Below are 16564 nucleotides of genomic sequence, written 5' to 3' on the forward strand. Positions count from 1 at the left end.
TGTCTCTTCTATGAAATGGGATTCAACTAGATGATGTCCTCTCCAATTTTAAGCGTCTGCAACCCCAGCTATTCTCTTTTTGGAAATCTGTAGTGGGTTTGGACCTTAGATTAGGGGTGAACTCAAGTTTTTGTCTGGCTGCTGCTCTACTACTACTTGCGTGGGAGCAGTCCCACACTGCATCTTGAGAACTTCAGAGTTTAAGTGTTTTCATTTTCTCTTAAGAAGCTGCTAGTTAGGTTTTCTGGATCAGGTACAGCAGAGGCATTGCTCTTAGCTATGGCACGAATCAACAAGGAGTTAATGATAACAACACAAGGACTCAAAAGATGCATTTTCCCTTTTATGAGCAATGAAGGGAAGCCTTATTTATCCCAATAGCCATATAAATTTGACATTATTACCCCAACTTTATAGGGAAATCAGGAAAGTAACTTGCCCAAAGTCTCATTGATAATGGGGATGAACAGAATTTTCATAGATGCCTGCATGGCTTCAGAGATGCACCCTATTCCCTGTCTCTTCCTGACTTCAGACCAGGGTGGGGAGTGGGTGGGCGGGATACGGAAGCTACCAGCAGTAGTTCTCTGTCCCTGCTCCAGCTTTTTCAGTCCCTCAACTGTAAGTATGATATGGAGAAATGAAGCATTATCTGTTGGCAAGGCCTCTCAGGGTCCATAGTTGAGCTCATGGTCATGGAGAATAGGCTGGTGCAGGCTGAGTGTAAGCAAGTTCAGAGCCTCTAGGGAGAGAAAAACTCCAGCTCCACAACAGTGCAAGCCTGCTCATAGGCAACGCATTCCTTCCCAGTCTGGTTTGCCTTCCTTATCCAATTCTCAAGCTAGGATTCTAGAGTTGGGCACAGGTTAGATTTGTTCAACTTTGGGTGAATCTGTAGGGATGTTGAAGTTAAACTGCAGTGTTGCCAAATGTTGTATGACAGCCAGACTTCTTAGTATGTAGATTTAAACCAAATTTATTGGTTAAAATTTTAGTTGACATGGTTTTAGTGGCCCTGAATCATACGTCTGAGTAAAGAATATAATTTTATAGTAAAGCTTTATACTTTTAGTTCAGTTTGTGACCTATGGGGCTGCCGATTAAAATTTGGAGAATCCTTGGGTTAGAATGCCTCAAGGAGACCGAGAAGCAAAGGAATGGTGGTGTTTGTAGTATTCAGTGGGTGGTGTTTCTTCCATCGGGAGCCTATAAAGGATTTCCTGATTCACTTCCAAAACTTGATCCAGCATTTGAGCTGCTCCAGCATGCCAAGGTAGGCAACAGGTGTGAGCGTGGCTTTGGTTGTTGGAGGAGTGATCCTACCGCTCAAGACACTTGATCCTCTCTTTCTCCTTGCAGCCTTTCTGTACAATTTCTGTACCATGACTTGGGGTGGATAAAGAAAGGGAGGTAGTAATTGCAGGCTAGTGCCTTTCTTGATTAGGCTTTTGGGAGGGAAGAGGGTAGCGCATTTCCTAAGCTTGAAAGACAGATAAATTTCAGCTCATGTGGCATTGAATTGAATTTGTCTGAACCCGTGAGACAAGAGAGGTTCTTGGATTTATGAAGAGCAGGGTTAGAACCTCCCAAGGCAGGGAAACAGGGCAATTTAAAAAAAAAAAAAAAAAAAAAGGACAAGTCATCCCTATTATCAGAGTGAAATACCCTGTCACCCATGGTATGTTGTGAACTGCTCTCAGGGGAGACAAACCCTAACCCTAATTTCAGCATTGATCTTGTATCTGTAGTTTTAAACTTACCAAGGCCACTTGTTCACACAGTTCCTTAATATTTAACAATTGGCTCTTGTAAGTTATACCAGCCTGCTTTAGCACACTAATGCAAACTTCCCTCAGTTGTTTTGAATTTCTGTTTTGTGTTCAAGTTTATTGTCTGTAGCAGAAGATAACTGAAGTACCATTTTTTAAATATATATTTTTGTTGTAGATGGACAAATACCTTTATTTTGCTTATTTTTATGTGGTGCTGAGGTTTGAACCCAGGGCCTCACACATGCCAGGCAAGCACTTCACCACTGAGCCACAACCTCAGCCCCCTGAAGTGCCATTTATGCTGCTACTTTATGCTAAAGAAGTTTAGTCATTTAATTGACAAAATAGCTGGAGAAACATTGAGAAAATACTGTTGTGTGGAATGAATTGAGTATGGTATCCTAGAGTAAGAAGTTGTTGAGGGCTGGGGATGTGGCTCAAGCAGTAGCGCGCTCGCCTGGCATGCGTGCGGCCGGGGTTCGATCCTCAGCACCACATACCAACAAAGATGTTGTGTCCGCCGAGAACTAAAAAATAAATATTAAAAATTCTCCCTCCCTCCCTCCCCCCCTCTCTCTCTCTCTCTCTCTCTCTCTCTCTCTCTCTCCCCCCCCCCTCTCACTCTCTCTTTAAAAAAAAAAAAAAGAAGTTGTTGAGTGCTAGAAAGATAAAAGGGGGGTCTATGAGAGCTACGCTTGAAGGATACTAATAATAGCCAACACGTGCTAGTAACAAGCCTATCATATGTGCTAAATACTCCATACACCTTTCATACATAACATTAATCTATATTAATAATATTCCCTTATATTTGAGGAAACAGGCTTAGTAAGATTAAGTATTTTGCCCAAGTTACATGAGTAAGATGTAATCTGGTACAGTAGTATTGTACTGTGGCTAGGAAGGACTACAAACAGTGTAGGAAGCCTTGTCACTTCGCTGAAGAACCCATGCAGTTACTATTGATTGCTATTGAATATAAATGGAAGGGAGGATCTTCCAAGAAAACTGTATTCCAAAGTTTTAGACTAGTGGTAGAGTCAGACTATTTGCATTTAGCACTTATTTCACTTAACCATGTATGTGGCTTTACCCAAATCCCATTTTCCTTCTCTGCCTATGTATTTTTGACATTTTGTGAATTCTGAGTTACAAAATTGAGAATGAATACGGTTTCTTTAAGGGATAGTGTGTGAATGTACCCTATCGGGGGTCCAGGGCTTGGAAAATATTGAGGTTGACTGGGGGTGAGTAGAAGAAAGAAAAGTACGAAGAGAAGCAGCAGGCAATGTGACTTCCAAATGGCAAAAAGTAAAGGCAGAAAATAGCTATTTGCATCTGCAATTCCCGAATAGCTTCAGATGGAAAGGTGAGGGTAGCTGGAAGTACCAAGAGATAATAAAATTTGTCTTTTCTGTTGGATGTTCCTAAAAAGCTCACTTCCCCTTTGATGGCTTCAGCAGCAGGTCAAAGCTAGATTAGAGTCATTTCCAAGGATCCTTGGGTTATCATTCCTTTCCTAGAATTCATTAATACAACATATGCAGATATTAATACAGCATCTGCTATTTGCCAGGCACTGTAATGGGAATCAGGCAGATCTGGATTTACAGTCTAGTAAGAAATATTTAATAAGTAAGTTATACATTTTGATAGGTTTTGAGAAACTTGTTTTTTTAATATTTATTTTTTGGTGTAAATGGACAAAACACAATGCATTTTGTTTTTATGTGGTGCAGAGGATCGAACCCGCCCGGGTCCTGCCCATGTTAGGTGAGCGCTCTACCGCTGAGCCACAATCACAGCCCTGACTAACTTGGTTTTATTGGGTTGGAATCAGGCAATTTTTTTTTAGTTGTTGATAGACCATTATTTTATTTATTTATATGTGGTACTGAAAATCAAACCCAGTGCCTTGCACATGCTAGGCAAGTGCTGTACTACTGAGCCATAACCCCAGCCCCCAAATCAGGCAATTTTTAAAAAATATTTTTTTAGTTGTAGTGAACACAATATTTTATTTATTTTTATGTGGTGCTGAGGATCAAACCTAGCGCCTCACACATGCTAGGTGAGAGCCCTACCACTCAGCCACAGCCACAGCCCTGAAAACAGGCAATTTTTAACCCCAGCATAGAGAACAGATTAGAGGGTCCTGAATGAAAATGGCCAACTAGTTAGACATAAGATACTGGTTGATAGAAGAACACACAAAAGATCTTGAGTACTAGCCAGACCTCTCTTACAAAATAAAATCTTAAATTTTTGGCTTTTATTGATCCACTTATATGTGATATGTAAGATGTTTTTGTAAAATCCTGATCCTAAAAAATTCAAAAGCCCCATGGGGTTAATTATCCACTATATGAAAAGTGAATGAGTTTGGTTTAAACTGTGTAGTTATTCAGGGACAGGAAAGAAGAGTACCAGGAGTGAACCAGAAGTTTTATCAGATTTCCAAGTAGAGATAAGCTACTTTAGTTTCAAGGACTAAAGATTTGGAAGAGATTAATAATCCCATGGATTATAGATCATTTTAAGGAGAATGATCAGGGCTGGGGATGTGGCTCAAGCGGTAGCGCGCTCGCCTGGCATGCGTGCGGCCCGGGTTCGATCCTCAGCACCACATACCAACAAAGATGTTGTGTCCGCCGAGAACTAAAAAATAAATATTAAAAAAAAAAAAAAGGAGAATGATCAAAAGAAAACTGCAGGTTATAAAGATCTGTAGAGAGTTGGCCACTTCCAGTAAGAAACAAAAGGAGGCAGATCCGTGAAAAAAAAAAAAAATAAAACTGGTTGCACAGGAGGCTCAGGCCTCTGAGAATAGAAGCCAAGCTCTTAGTACCATTACATCCTCAAGAGTCCTGTTCCATATGCACCTGGGTCCCTAGGTCTAACGTTGGGATTTTGAGTCTCAGTTCAAAAAAGAAACTGAAAATGGATGGACTACATCTGCATGTAGGGAAAGTGGTGTCATGGTCATGACTAGAAAAGAATTTTCTACTTCTCCAGAACATAAGTCCTAGCACAGGAAAAAGCTCCTGGCTCACTCTATGTATTTGGTCTTCTCTGGGGGAATTTAACTTTAAGATGGCACTTGGCAGATGTAGCCTATCAACTCAGATAATCGCTGCTAATTCTTTTGTTGCTTACCACAAAGTCTTAAAAGGGGAAGGAACTATAATCTAACTTTCCAACATTTTATTATGAAAACTTTCAACATGCAGAAGAGTTGAAAAGAATTGTACGGAATTCTCAAGAATATGACCTCCACTTAGATTCTATAGTTTTTCCTTTGTTTCACTACATATCTCTCCATTCAACAAACCAGTTTCTTTCTGGTGCATAAAGAAATTGTAGGATCAGTATACTTCTCCCATAAACATTTCAACATGTCTTTAGAAAAGTATTTGTGGGTTGTGTTTATTAATTTACATACAGTCAAATGTTATACAACAAAGTGTATCATTAGAAGTGCATATATTTCTATGGTCTACAGTCAGATCATGATAAAGAAATATCTCCATTCCCTTCTAGAATTCTTTCTTGCTCTTCTCAGTCAATACTTGTTTCCTCCCCTGGCAAAGAAGGGAGGATAATTACCCTTCTGAATTTTATCATACATTAGTATTGCCTGTTCTAAAACTTCATAAATAGAATCTATATACTTTATCCTTCAAATTTATCCATGTGACATTAATTTTTTGTTGTTGTTGAATAGTTTTTAATATATATCCATTCTCATTGATGGATGTTGAGGTTCTTTGGCATTTGGGGCTATCATGGATAAAACTGCTATGAAGCTGTGCGTGGTAGTGCACGCCTGTAATCCCAGCTCGGGAGGCTGAGACAGGAGCGTTACAAGTTCAAAGCCAGCCTCAGCAACAGCGAGGCCCTAAGCAACTCAGTGAAACCCTGTCTCTAAATAAAATACACAATAGAGTTGAGGATGTGGCTCGTGGTTGAGTGCCCCTGAGTAGTTAAATCCCTGGTCCCTCCCCACCAAAAAAAAAGAAAAAAGCCTGAAAAATTTTTGTGGACATAATCTTTTCATTTTTTTTAGATAAACACCTCTGAGTAGGTATATGCTCTTGGGCTAGGTATATGTTTGGTTTCCTGATAAGTTTTCCAGATTGTTTTCCATTGTGTTACATTTATTGCTTTCACTAATGGTGTGTAAGAGCCCATATCCTTGCCAGTATTTAGTGTTGTCCATAATTTTACTTTTAGCTGTTGAGGTAGGTTTGTAATTTATCTCCTTGGTTTTATTTTGCATTTCCCTGATGACTAGTGGTGTGGATCACTTTGTTTGCTTATTTCAGATGCATGTGTTTTTTGGGGGGGTTTGCAGTAACCAGGGATTGAACTCGGGCACTCGACCACTGAGCCACATCCCCAGCCCTATTTTGTATTTTTATTTAGAGACAGGGTCTCACTGAGTTGCTTAGTGCCTCGATTTTGATGAGTTGGCTTTGAATTCATGATCCTACTGTCTCAGCCTCCTGAGCTGCTGGGATTACAGGTGTGTGCCACTGGGCCTGACTTCATGTGTTTTTTTGTTTTTGTTTTTGTTTTTAATGAAGTATCTGTCAATCTCTTGTCCATTCTTTAAATTGACTGTCATTTAACATAGAGTTATAGGAGTCCTGCGTTTGAAATTTTAAGCTCAATAGTATAAGAATAGGGAAGATTTACTGCTCGACGTCAGTTCAAATGAAAAAGGCCTGAAGTATGAGATGATCAAAAAACATATTCACCATCCATTCAGCAAATGATTATGAATATCAGCTGTGTACTACGTACTAGTAATTGGAGTATAGAGATAATATCTAGCACTACTTAAAAAGAGCCCATAGTTTAAGAGAAAAGACAGACAAAACTCAAAATTCTGGGAAAGTGGTTTCAACATCAGTCATTGAATATTTGCTATAGGGTTAGTACTTTTATAAGTACTGGAGATAAAGAGGTAGACAAACAAAATATGGTCCCTGGTCATCTTGTTTTCTGGACTATGGGGGGAGTAGCTCAGAGGCCCTGAAATGGAGAGTCAGTTTGATGTTGTACATTTGTGGTTCAGATAGGAAGTTACCTGGAGCATACTTTCTTGGGTGGCTAGATGTTTAGTTAGGCAAGGATTTGATGTTGCAGGCCTTATGGACCATGGTTAGAACTTTGAATTTTATTTTATTTTAAATATTTATTTTTTAGTTGTAAGTGGACACAATATCTTTATTTCATTTTTAATGTGGTGCTGATGATCAAACCCAGTGCCTCACATGTGCGAGGCTAACACTCTACCACTGAGCCACAACCCCAGTCCTTTTTGAATTTTGAGTATTATGGGAAACCATTCCAGAGAATGGCATGATCTGATTACTGTTTGGCTAATCAACCCAGTATTGTGTGTGTGGTTGCAGAAAGACTGGTTAGTTATCCAGAAGAGGGGAAAAATGAAATCCTACTTACGGAAGATAGGCAAGGATTCATAATGGAATAATGTCATATCAGAGCCTTGGATGACAAGATATTTGCTATACAAGAAATTAAGATTTGTGTTTGTGTTTGTGTTAATGAACCAAAAATAATTTTGTTTGACTAGTTGAGTAGGTGAATGTCAAGAGATAGGGCTTAAAAGATAAAAGAACTAGAATTGCAGGGTTACCACATTTTACTGCTTAGTTCTGTTTAGGTACATGCTCTGGAGTAGTTGTAACAGGGTGGCTTGCTAGGGAATTTGACTCTGAACTTAAGGGCCATGGTCATCTATACAGGGCTTTTAATTATGGTAGAGACTTTTTAAGCTGGCATCAGTGATGATTAGATGGGACAGTGCTAGGGAAGAAAAATCAAATGGGAGGCAAGAGACATTGAGGCTTGATATTAGGGACTATTAACTGGAAGTCAAGACTTTGAGCAAAGAATGAATTGTCAAAGAGGATCTGATGAATAGATTGGAGGAAAAAAAAGCTAATGAGGCCCCTTAAAAAAAAAAAAGTTTAAAATAAACCAGGCACAGTGGCACATGCCTGTAATCCCAGTGATTTGGGAAGATGAGGCAAGAAGATCACAAGTTTGAAGCCAGCCTCAACTAAGACCCTGTCTGAAAATTAAAATAAATAATACATGGGGCTGGACATGCTCAGTGGAAAAGTACCGCAAAAACAGTATGAAATATGAAACTACAGAAGAATATATAGAGTGCATAAATTTCCACCTCATTCCACTTCTCCAGAGTACTTAAAATTACATTTAAAAAAATTATAGTTGTACAGAATGCCTTTATTTTATCTATTTTTATGTGGTGCTGAGGATCAAACCTAGTGCCTCATGCATGCTACGTAAGCACTCTGTGTGTTGAGCTACAGCTCCAACCCCTAAAATCACTTTTTTTTAGTTGTAGTTGGACACAACACTTATTTCACTTGTTTATTTTTGTATGTGGTGCTGAGGATCGAACCCAGGGTCTCGCACGTGCAAGGCAAGCGCTCTACAGCTGAGCCATAGCCCCAACCCTAAAGTCACATTTTTTAAGAATATTTTTTTGTTTTAGTTATAGATGGACACGATACCTTTATTTTATTTATCTTTAATGTGGTGCTGAGAATAGAACCCAGTGTCTCACATGGGCTAGGCAAGCAAGCACTCTGCCACTGAATCACAACCCCACTTTGTTTTGGTCCCTGGATTGAACCCAGAGGCATTCTATGATTGAGCCACGTCCTTAGCCCTTTTTTTTTTTTTTTTTTTGGTACCAGGGATTGAACTCAAGGGTACTCAATCACAGGCCAGTTTTATATTTTATTAGAGACAGGGTCTCACTGAGTTGCTTAGTGCCCTGCCATTGCTGAGGCTGCCTTTGAACTTGTGATCCTCCTGTCTCAGTCTCCTGTGCCGCTGGGATTACATACAGGTGTGTACCACTGTGCCCGGCTTATTTTGTATTTTATTTAGAGACAGGATGTCACTGAGTTGCTTTGTGCCTCACTTTTGCTGAGGCTGGCTTTGAACTTGCAATTCTCCTGCCTCAGCCTCTCAAGCTGCTGGGATTACAGGCGTGTGCCACTGTGCCCAGCTCTAAAATCACATTTATTTGTTGTATCTTTCATTTTCCTGTATGTATTTATTTTTTGTGTATATCCAATTCTTTTTATATATGCTTATACACATACAGTTGAATTAGTGTCATACCCTGTTTTTTACAACTTAATATTATCAGATAATACCAATATAATTTGATTAGTGCACCTTTAAGCTGTTACAGATTTTCTGCAGTAGTGAAATGAGCATTCTTTTTCATTTGTCTCTATATTGTGCAAAGAGTATAAGAAATAAAATAAGGCTTTCCCTGATAGTCCAGAGTGGGGAAGAAGTAGGACTAATGGGTAAAAGTGGGAATTCTGCAGACTCTGGTCAGTATGGATAGGACTTTATGGAGCAGAACTTTCATATGAATGGGTTGTAAGAATGGTGGGTTTTTCATCATTGGATGCATTCAAGTAGAGGTCAAGGTGCTATGGAGGGGTAGTATATAAAGCAAGTTGACTTCTAAGAATCTTCAACTTTAGTTAACAGCATTCCAAATAGAAACCATGAGGGATCAAGATTGGGGTGCAGTGGTCTAGGTGTGGAGAGAGCTTGACTGAGGGTCAGTGTAAGGATGGCTGTGGCTGGAAGCATCCTGAGAATACTGTTGGGAAAGTTGGAATGCTGAATGAAGGGCAGAGAGATATCTGACCTTACCTGTGCACTCTTGTTACAGATGGTCTTCAGGTGTATGAGCAGGGGAACATAGGAATAGTAAGAAGTCTGAAGACGATTGGTACGGTGGCTGTAGGCAGAAGAACTATATTGGAGCCAAATTATGATTCATGCAAGTTAGTGTGTCCAGCGGAGGAAGTGGGTAGATGTTGAAGCTTTGTGCTGCTTGATTTGGGAAGCAAGAGGCCAGTAAGAGTTGGGTGGGCTTAAAGTTCAGGCTGGAAACAGCCTTTTGGGTTGCATTCAGCAAATATTGTCTGGGTGCTTGGGACACAGCAATGAACAGAAGAGATAAATACGGACCCTCACAGCATTTACATTCTAGTGTGGGAGATATATTATATAGATAAATATATGTAATTTGTTAGACACTTATAAATGCTAAAGTGAAAAAGCAGGAAAGGAATATGTGATGTGCCAATGATGGTAGGCTTGGAATTTTAGAGTGGCTTGAAAGGAGAGCCTTTTCATTCATAGCAAAGAAGATGATACTGAATGGGGGGTTGGGGAGGGGAGCAACAAGACATGAAATAATATGTGGAAAGATGTGGTTGGCTTATTTGAAGAATGGCAATCTGGGTAGCTAGAATGAGTGAATAGGAAAGGTGTTAGACCAGGTTAGAGAAATGTAAGAGTAATGGAAAATCTTTAAAGGGTTTAGGCAAAGGTTTATGTTGTTTATTTTTATTTATTTGTTTTTTTTTTTGGATGGGCCTTTATTTATGTACATGTGGTGTTGAGAACGGAACATATTCTAGGCAAGTGCTCTACCACTGAGCTACAACCTCAGCCCAGGCAAAGGTTTTGACTTGACAAGGAATGTGTGTTTTGCTAGGGATTGAACCCATGAGTGCTCTACCACTTACTTTTTAACTGCATCACCTCGGTTGAGATATTGAGAATAGCTTTTTGGGGTGGAGATGGGGCAGTGGAAATGTGGGATGGCATAGGATATGGGAGTCCAGAGGCTAATACTGTAATTTAGGTGAGGAATAACAATGACATGGACTAGATAGTGGCAGTGGAAATGTTGAGTTGCACCCGAACAGCTGATTTTAGATTAAGAGAATGGGTGAAGCTGGGTGTGGGTGTGATCCCAATGACACAGGTGGCTGAGGTAGGAGAATTGCAAGTTCAGTGCCAGACTCAGCAACTTAGGACTTAACAAGGCCCTAAGCAATTTAGTAAGACCCTGTCTTAAAATTTAAAAAAGGGCTGGTGATGTGGCTCAGTGATTGAGTACTCCTGGGTTTGATTCCTGGTATTAAATAAAAATAAAAAATAAAGAGAATAAGTGGGTAAATCAACTGTACTCCAAGATGTTGGTGCCCAGGGTTAGTGGCAAGTCATTGAAGCAAGAGCTTTTTTGGGAGCAGTATCTGGATCATGGTTGCATTGATGACAATATGGGACTAGAACTTGGATTAGGGACTGACCTAGGGACCATAAAGGTTCAGAATGAGATTCATTGGTTTCTGCAAAGATTAATGTTGGAGTACAAGACTGGGATTAGGATCAGTATTTGAGTGAGGATTACTTAGGAGTCAAAAGCTATTTCTCCTTTTCAACATCTTCCTGTCATACCCTTTGAGAAAAGGATTGGTTGTAATCATTGACTCTGTGCCATTGAGGTTGGGGATATTGAGGGTATAGGGTCTTTTCTTCCTTGGGTGTTCTGGGAGTGGATGCCAGCTCATTTCTGCCTGGGTGAAAATGCTGACCTTTCCAACTGGGACCTACAGTCAGGGAAGGGTGAAGAATGGTCCCTGGCGCTTGACTGAGCTCTTTTCCTCCAGATGGCCAACTGTGTGACCTTGGTTCAGCTGTCCATTTCCTGTGACCACCTCATTGACAAGGACATCAGCTCCAAGTCAGACCCACTCTGCGTCCTATTACAGGATGTGGGAGGGGGCAACTGGGCTGAGGTGAGGTGGGCCTTGGAGGTTAAAGTTATGGAGGGAGGTTAGGTTTAGGTTTTAGGATGAAGGGTGTGTGATTGTGATGCTTATTGGCCTTTGCCCTCAGCTTGGCCGGACTGAGCGAGTACGGAACTGCTCAAACCCTGAGTTCTCGAGGACTCTGCAGCTCGAGTATCACTTTGAGACAGTCCAGAAACTACGCTTTGGAATCTATGACATAGACAACAAGACACCAGAGCTGGGAGATGACGACTTCCTGGGGGCAGCTGAGTGTTCCCTAGGACAGGTATGTAGGGCCAGGGATTAGAATCCTTCAGTAAGTGCCCTCTGAGATAATCTAGGCTCCCTGGAGGTAGCGGGGACAAGAGGACCTGGCTGTCTGGCATTGAAGCTTCCCTGGCCTATTTTGCCATAGATTGTGTCCAGCCAAATGCTGACTCTACCCTTGATGCTGAAGCCTGGAAAACCTGCTGGGAAGGGAACCATCACGGTAAGCCCCAGCAAGGGCCAGGTAGGAATTTAGCAACAATGAGGTTTTCATGAGGTAACAGAATCCTCCCTATCTAGGTCTCAGCTCAGGAGTTAAAGGATAGTCGTATAGTAACAATGGAGGTAGAGGCCAGAAACCTTGATAAGAAGGTACATCTGGGAGGAGGCCCTGGGGACCCAAGATTATAAAGGGGTGGGGGTGGTTAATAGGGGATAGGATGGGTGTGGGGCTGGCAAAGTGGTTGTTTCTTCCTGAGTCTTGTAACAAGTCTTGTGGCATTGACAGGACTTCCTGGGAAAATCTGATCCATTTCTGGAGTTCTTCCGCCAGGGTGATGGGAAATTGCACTTGGTGTACAGATCTGAGGTGCGAGATCCTGGGATTAGGTGGGGGAAGAGTAGGAGAGAATCTGTTGGGCTTGCAAGGTTTGGAACACAGGGAAAAAGAGACTGCAGGTGGGTGTGGAAGGGCAGCAACTTCACACAGGCTCCACTGGGCCAGGCCAGAGCTCACTGGAAGCCTTGCCCTCCACCTCCAGGTAATTAAGAACAACCTGAATCCTACGTGGAAGCGCTTCTCAGTTCCCTTTCAGCATTTCTGTGGTGGAGACCCTAGCACGCCCATCCAGGTAAGGAGCTTGCCTCCTGAATGAACTGAGCAAGGGAGAAGAGCCTGGAGAAGGACTTCTAACCTGTCTCCTTTATCTGTATACACACACCTTTCCTCAGGTACGCTGCTCAGACCATGACAGTGATGGGTCACATGATCTCATTGGTATTTTCCACACTAGCTTGGCCCAACTACAGGAAGTCCCGGTGAGTCTGTTGGCGCTGCTTAGGTGTACTGAGGTGGGCTTAGATGGCTAATCCAAGGGAATAGTGGGAACAATGCAGCTTGGGAGATTTTTGCCCTAATTTTCCTCTCCTTACCAGGCCGAATTTGAATGTATCCACCCTGAGAAGCAGCAGAAAAAGAAAAGCTATAAGAACTCTGGAACTATCTGTGTCAAGATTTGCCAGGTGAGACAGTAGCTTATGGGATCAATGGGCTATGAACCCTGAGCTCCAAGATTCCATCCCCCTTTTATGTGATTAGGCATGACACTGGTTTCATATGCAGGTAGAAACAGAATATTCCTTCCTGGACTATGTTATGGGAGGCTGCCAAATCAACTTCACTGTAAGTTGCCTTACCAGAGACAAGAGAATTAACCCTAACCCTAACCTTAACCCTTCAGCTCCCTTCCTGGCCTCTTCCCAGGTTGGTGTTGACTTCACTGGCTCCAATGGTGATCCCTCCTCACCTGACTCCCTGCACTACCTGAGTCCTACAGGAGTCAACGAATACCTGACAGCACTATGGAGTGTGGGCAGTGTGATTCAAGACTATGACTCGTGAGTACCTGTTTCTCTTGGCCAGTCCCATTCCCTACAGATGCTTCAACCTCTGGGTTTACAATCCCCTCACTGCCTCTTCCCCAACTCACTGTCTTTCTACAGGGACAAGCTGTTCCCAGCGTTTGGATTTGGGGCCCAGGTACCCCCTGATTGGCAGGTAAGCTCTCTCCCCCATCCCACTCCACCCCACTGCCTCCCCCCCCCCCCCCGTTTTTTCTTGTAGCTGTAAGTGGACAGAATGCTTTATTTTTTTAAATAATTTTTTTTAAGTTATTGACAGACCTTTATTTTATTTATTTATATGTGGTACTAGGAATCAAAACCAGGGCCTCAGAAGTACAAGGCAAGCTCTCTACTACTGAGCTACAACTTCAGCCCCAGAATGCCTTTGTTTTGTTTATTTTTATATTTTGGTAAGGATCAAACCCAGTGCCTCATGCATGTTAGACAGGTGCCCTGCAACTGAGCTACAGCCCCAGCCCCCATTTTTGTTTTTAGTTTCAGAATCCTAACTTGGGGGGGGATGTAGTTAACTTACTTGCTGCCTTGAAGGGGATGCATCCCTGTAGGCATGTATATGTCAAGCTTAGGACTAAATAGCTCCTGGTATATACCATAGGGGTTTTTCTTCTTTTTTGGTGCTGCATGCTGAGCACATGCTGTACCATTGAGCTACACCCCCTCGGCACAATAACGGTGAGGGGAACATGGGAAGGAAGGAGACTGACTCATTTTTATTTTTGCCTTCAGGTTTCACATGAATTTCCCTTGAACTTCAATCCCAATAACCCATATTGTGCAGGTAAGTTCCCTCTATCCTCCATTGTGAAACAGATCTCTCCACTCCTGAGTGGTGAGCCTCTTGCAGAGAAAGCAGGTGGGGAGGTGGCTGACACATTGTCTAGAGGAGTAGATTTTAGAGGTAGCCCCCTGGAGTCAAATCTTATTAGTAAACTATATGACTTGGGGAAAGTTGCTCACTTCTGTGTGTTTGGGCTTTGTAATAAATGTAAATATTGTAGGTTATTGAGTATTTAAGAAGTTAGAAGTAAAGCAGTAAATAGGAAGCAGTAATCCTGACAACATAAGTGCTCTCAGAATTGGTAGCTGTTATTGTTATTATTTGTTGCCTAGCGATTCACAGGACATCATTAGAAACCTTGATGCCTCCCCTGCAGCGGGTATTTTGCTAGAGTCTTCCAAGCCCTTTTAGTATTTTTTTTAGTTGTTGATCAACATTTATTTTTTATTTATATGTGGAGCTGAGGATCAAATCCAGTGCCCCATGCATGCTAGTCAAGTGCTCTGCCACTGTACTACAACCACAGCCCCTAATTAATGTTTCGGTGGAAACATCTTTTATTTTTATGTGGTGCTGAGGATTGAACCCAGTGCCCTGCGCATGCCAGACAAGCGCGCTACCACTTGAGCCACATCCCCAGCCCTAATTAATGTCTTTTGACAAGAAACTTTGAAGCTGTCTAAATGCCCAGTTAAACATCAACCTTTACCCTTTAGATTTAATATCCATTGGTGAACCTCATTGGAATCAGTACTATGATAAATGATTTATATTTCTTCCTTTTTTATTTATTGAGTTTTTTTCTTCTTCCTTAGTAATATCAGTATTGATTCTTACTGTATTAGACAGATTATAATTTTTACTTTCGTAGGATATAATGATGCTCAAATGGTTCAGAATTTGTTCAGGGCATCCTGCTAATCTGGGTTTTAATTCAAGCCATTATTTTAGGCAATTTTCCTCCTCTTTTGTATAGAGTTAAGTACCCAGGGTTATAGGGTGAATGAAATGCATCTACATTCCCAAATCTTCTGGCCAGGGTGCTGATTTCAGGATCAGCGTAATCCTGAGAGGTCAAGTATTTTATAATGTTTCCTGCCCTTGTTCTCTACAGGCATCCAGGGCATTGTGGATGCCTACCGCCAAGCCCTACCCCAAGTACGCCTCTATGGCCCCACCAACTTTGCACCCATCATCAACCATGTGGCCAGGTTTGCAGCCCAGGCTGCATATCAGGGGACTGCCTCGGTGAGGGTTGTGGGTATTGTAGCAGTGGAGTAGTGAGGGCTGTGCGTCAAGGGACTTTTTATGTGTGGGAGTGTGTGGCTAAAGTAGAGGATTTTGGGAAAGAGGATCTGACTCAGTACATGAATGGGCTTACCCCCAGCAATACTTCGTGCTGTTGCTGTTGACTGATGGTGCTGTGACAGATGTGGCGGCCACATGTGAAGCTGTGGTGCATGCCTCGAAACTGCCCATGTCAGTGATCATTGTGGGTGTTGGTGGTGCTGACTTTGAGGCCATGGAACAGCTTGACGCCGATGGTGGGCCTCTGAGGACACGCTCTGGAGAGGCATCTGCCCGCGACATAGTACAGTTTGTGCCTTATCGCAAATTCCAAAATGTGAGTGGGGGTGAATCTGGGGGTTTACTCTTCTTGATATGGGTTGAGGCTCAGGACTTTCATCAAAGTCTTAGGGTTGAGTCTTGGATTTTGTGTCCTTCCTTGGGTGTGAGATGTAGACTTTAGGAAGCTGTTGTAGGCCCCCACTGATCTTGCCCTTCTCCTGGCAGGCTCCTCGGGAAGCATTGGCCCAGACTGTACTTGCAGAAGTGCCTACACAGGTGGTCTCCTACTTCAAGGCCCAAGGTTGGGCCCCATTCAAGATGCCTCCATCCCCCGCCAAGGGTCCTGTCCAGACCCCACAGGTCTAGATTCCCTGGGAGGGTGGGCTATGGCCAGACCTAGTCCTTAGCCTTGTACCCCCAAGATTCTCTGGGCCATGGCCCAACCCTAGACTCTCCCCCCATGCTAGCACTTTATATTTGATACTTTTATACTGGCTTCTGCTCTTGCTGCTCTTCCTGTTTGTCCTTTATCATTTAATAAAGATCAGTAACAGACCACTGCTGTGCCATCACTCTGTATTTTGGGTAAGATTCCATTAGCAATGTTTACTTCTCTGAACTTCAGGGGTGCTGATCCTGAATGATGCCTAAAGATGGGTATTTCTAGCCAGATTTCTGTTCCTTCCAAAGAAGCTGAAACACAGGCCTTTCCTTTTAAGGTGTAACAGGCTATATTACACTTCCTAGAGGAGGGAGCAGTGGTAGTTCTGGTCCTAAATATAGGCTATAAAACCTGAATTTTTTAACAGCGATTTTCTTTTTTTCCTTACTAGAGATTTAATACCTATATTCAT

General features: G+C 42.1%; 1 protein-coding gene across 7 annotated transcripts in view; it reads left to right on the top strand.

Moving 5' to 3' along the window:
• The window catches only part of LOC308646433 (RNA-binding protein 12), a 35268-nt gene extending 19002 nt beyond the window's left edge, over positions 1-16266 (top strand). For 5 of the 7 annotated variants that reach the window (XM_081289331.1, XM_081289332.1, XM_081289333.1 and 2 more), the window contains 15 exons: positions 11330-11458; positions 11559-11738; positions 11868-11942; positions 12020-12091; positions 12228-12308; positions 12481-12570; positions 12671-12757; positions 12875-12961; positions 13062-13121; positions 13203-13336; positions 13442-13496; positions 14090-14141; positions 15256-15389; positions 15529-15765; positions 15936-16266. In XM_081289331.1, the coding sequence (XP_081145457.1) occupies positions 11330-11458; positions 11559-11738; positions 11868-11942; positions 12020-12091; positions 12228-12308; positions 12481-12570; positions 12671-12757; positions 12875-12961; positions 13062-13121; positions 13203-13336; positions 13442-13496; positions 14090-14141; positions 15256-15389; positions 15529-15765; positions 15936-16076 (1614 nt within the window). In that variant the 3' untranslated portion in view covers positions 16077-16266. The remainder of the gene's footprint in view (positions 1-11329; positions 11459-11558; positions 11739-11867; positions 11943-12019; positions 12092-12227; positions 12309-12480; positions 12571-12670; positions 12758-12874; positions 12962-13061; positions 13122-13202; positions 13337-13441; positions 13497-14089; positions 14142-15255; positions 15390-15528; positions 15766-15935) is intronic. The other 2 variants (XM_081289325.1, XM_081289326.1) reach the window with 2 other exon arrangements.
• Positions 16267-16564: the final 298 nt, after the last annotated feature.

The sequence above is a fragment of the Spermophilus citellus genome (genome assembly GCF_964194105.1).
Source record: "Spermophilus citellus genome assembly, chromosome: 4".
Taxonomy (NCBI): Eukaryota; Metazoa; Chordata; class Mammalia; order Rodentia; family Sciuridae; genus Spermophilus; species Spermophilus citellus.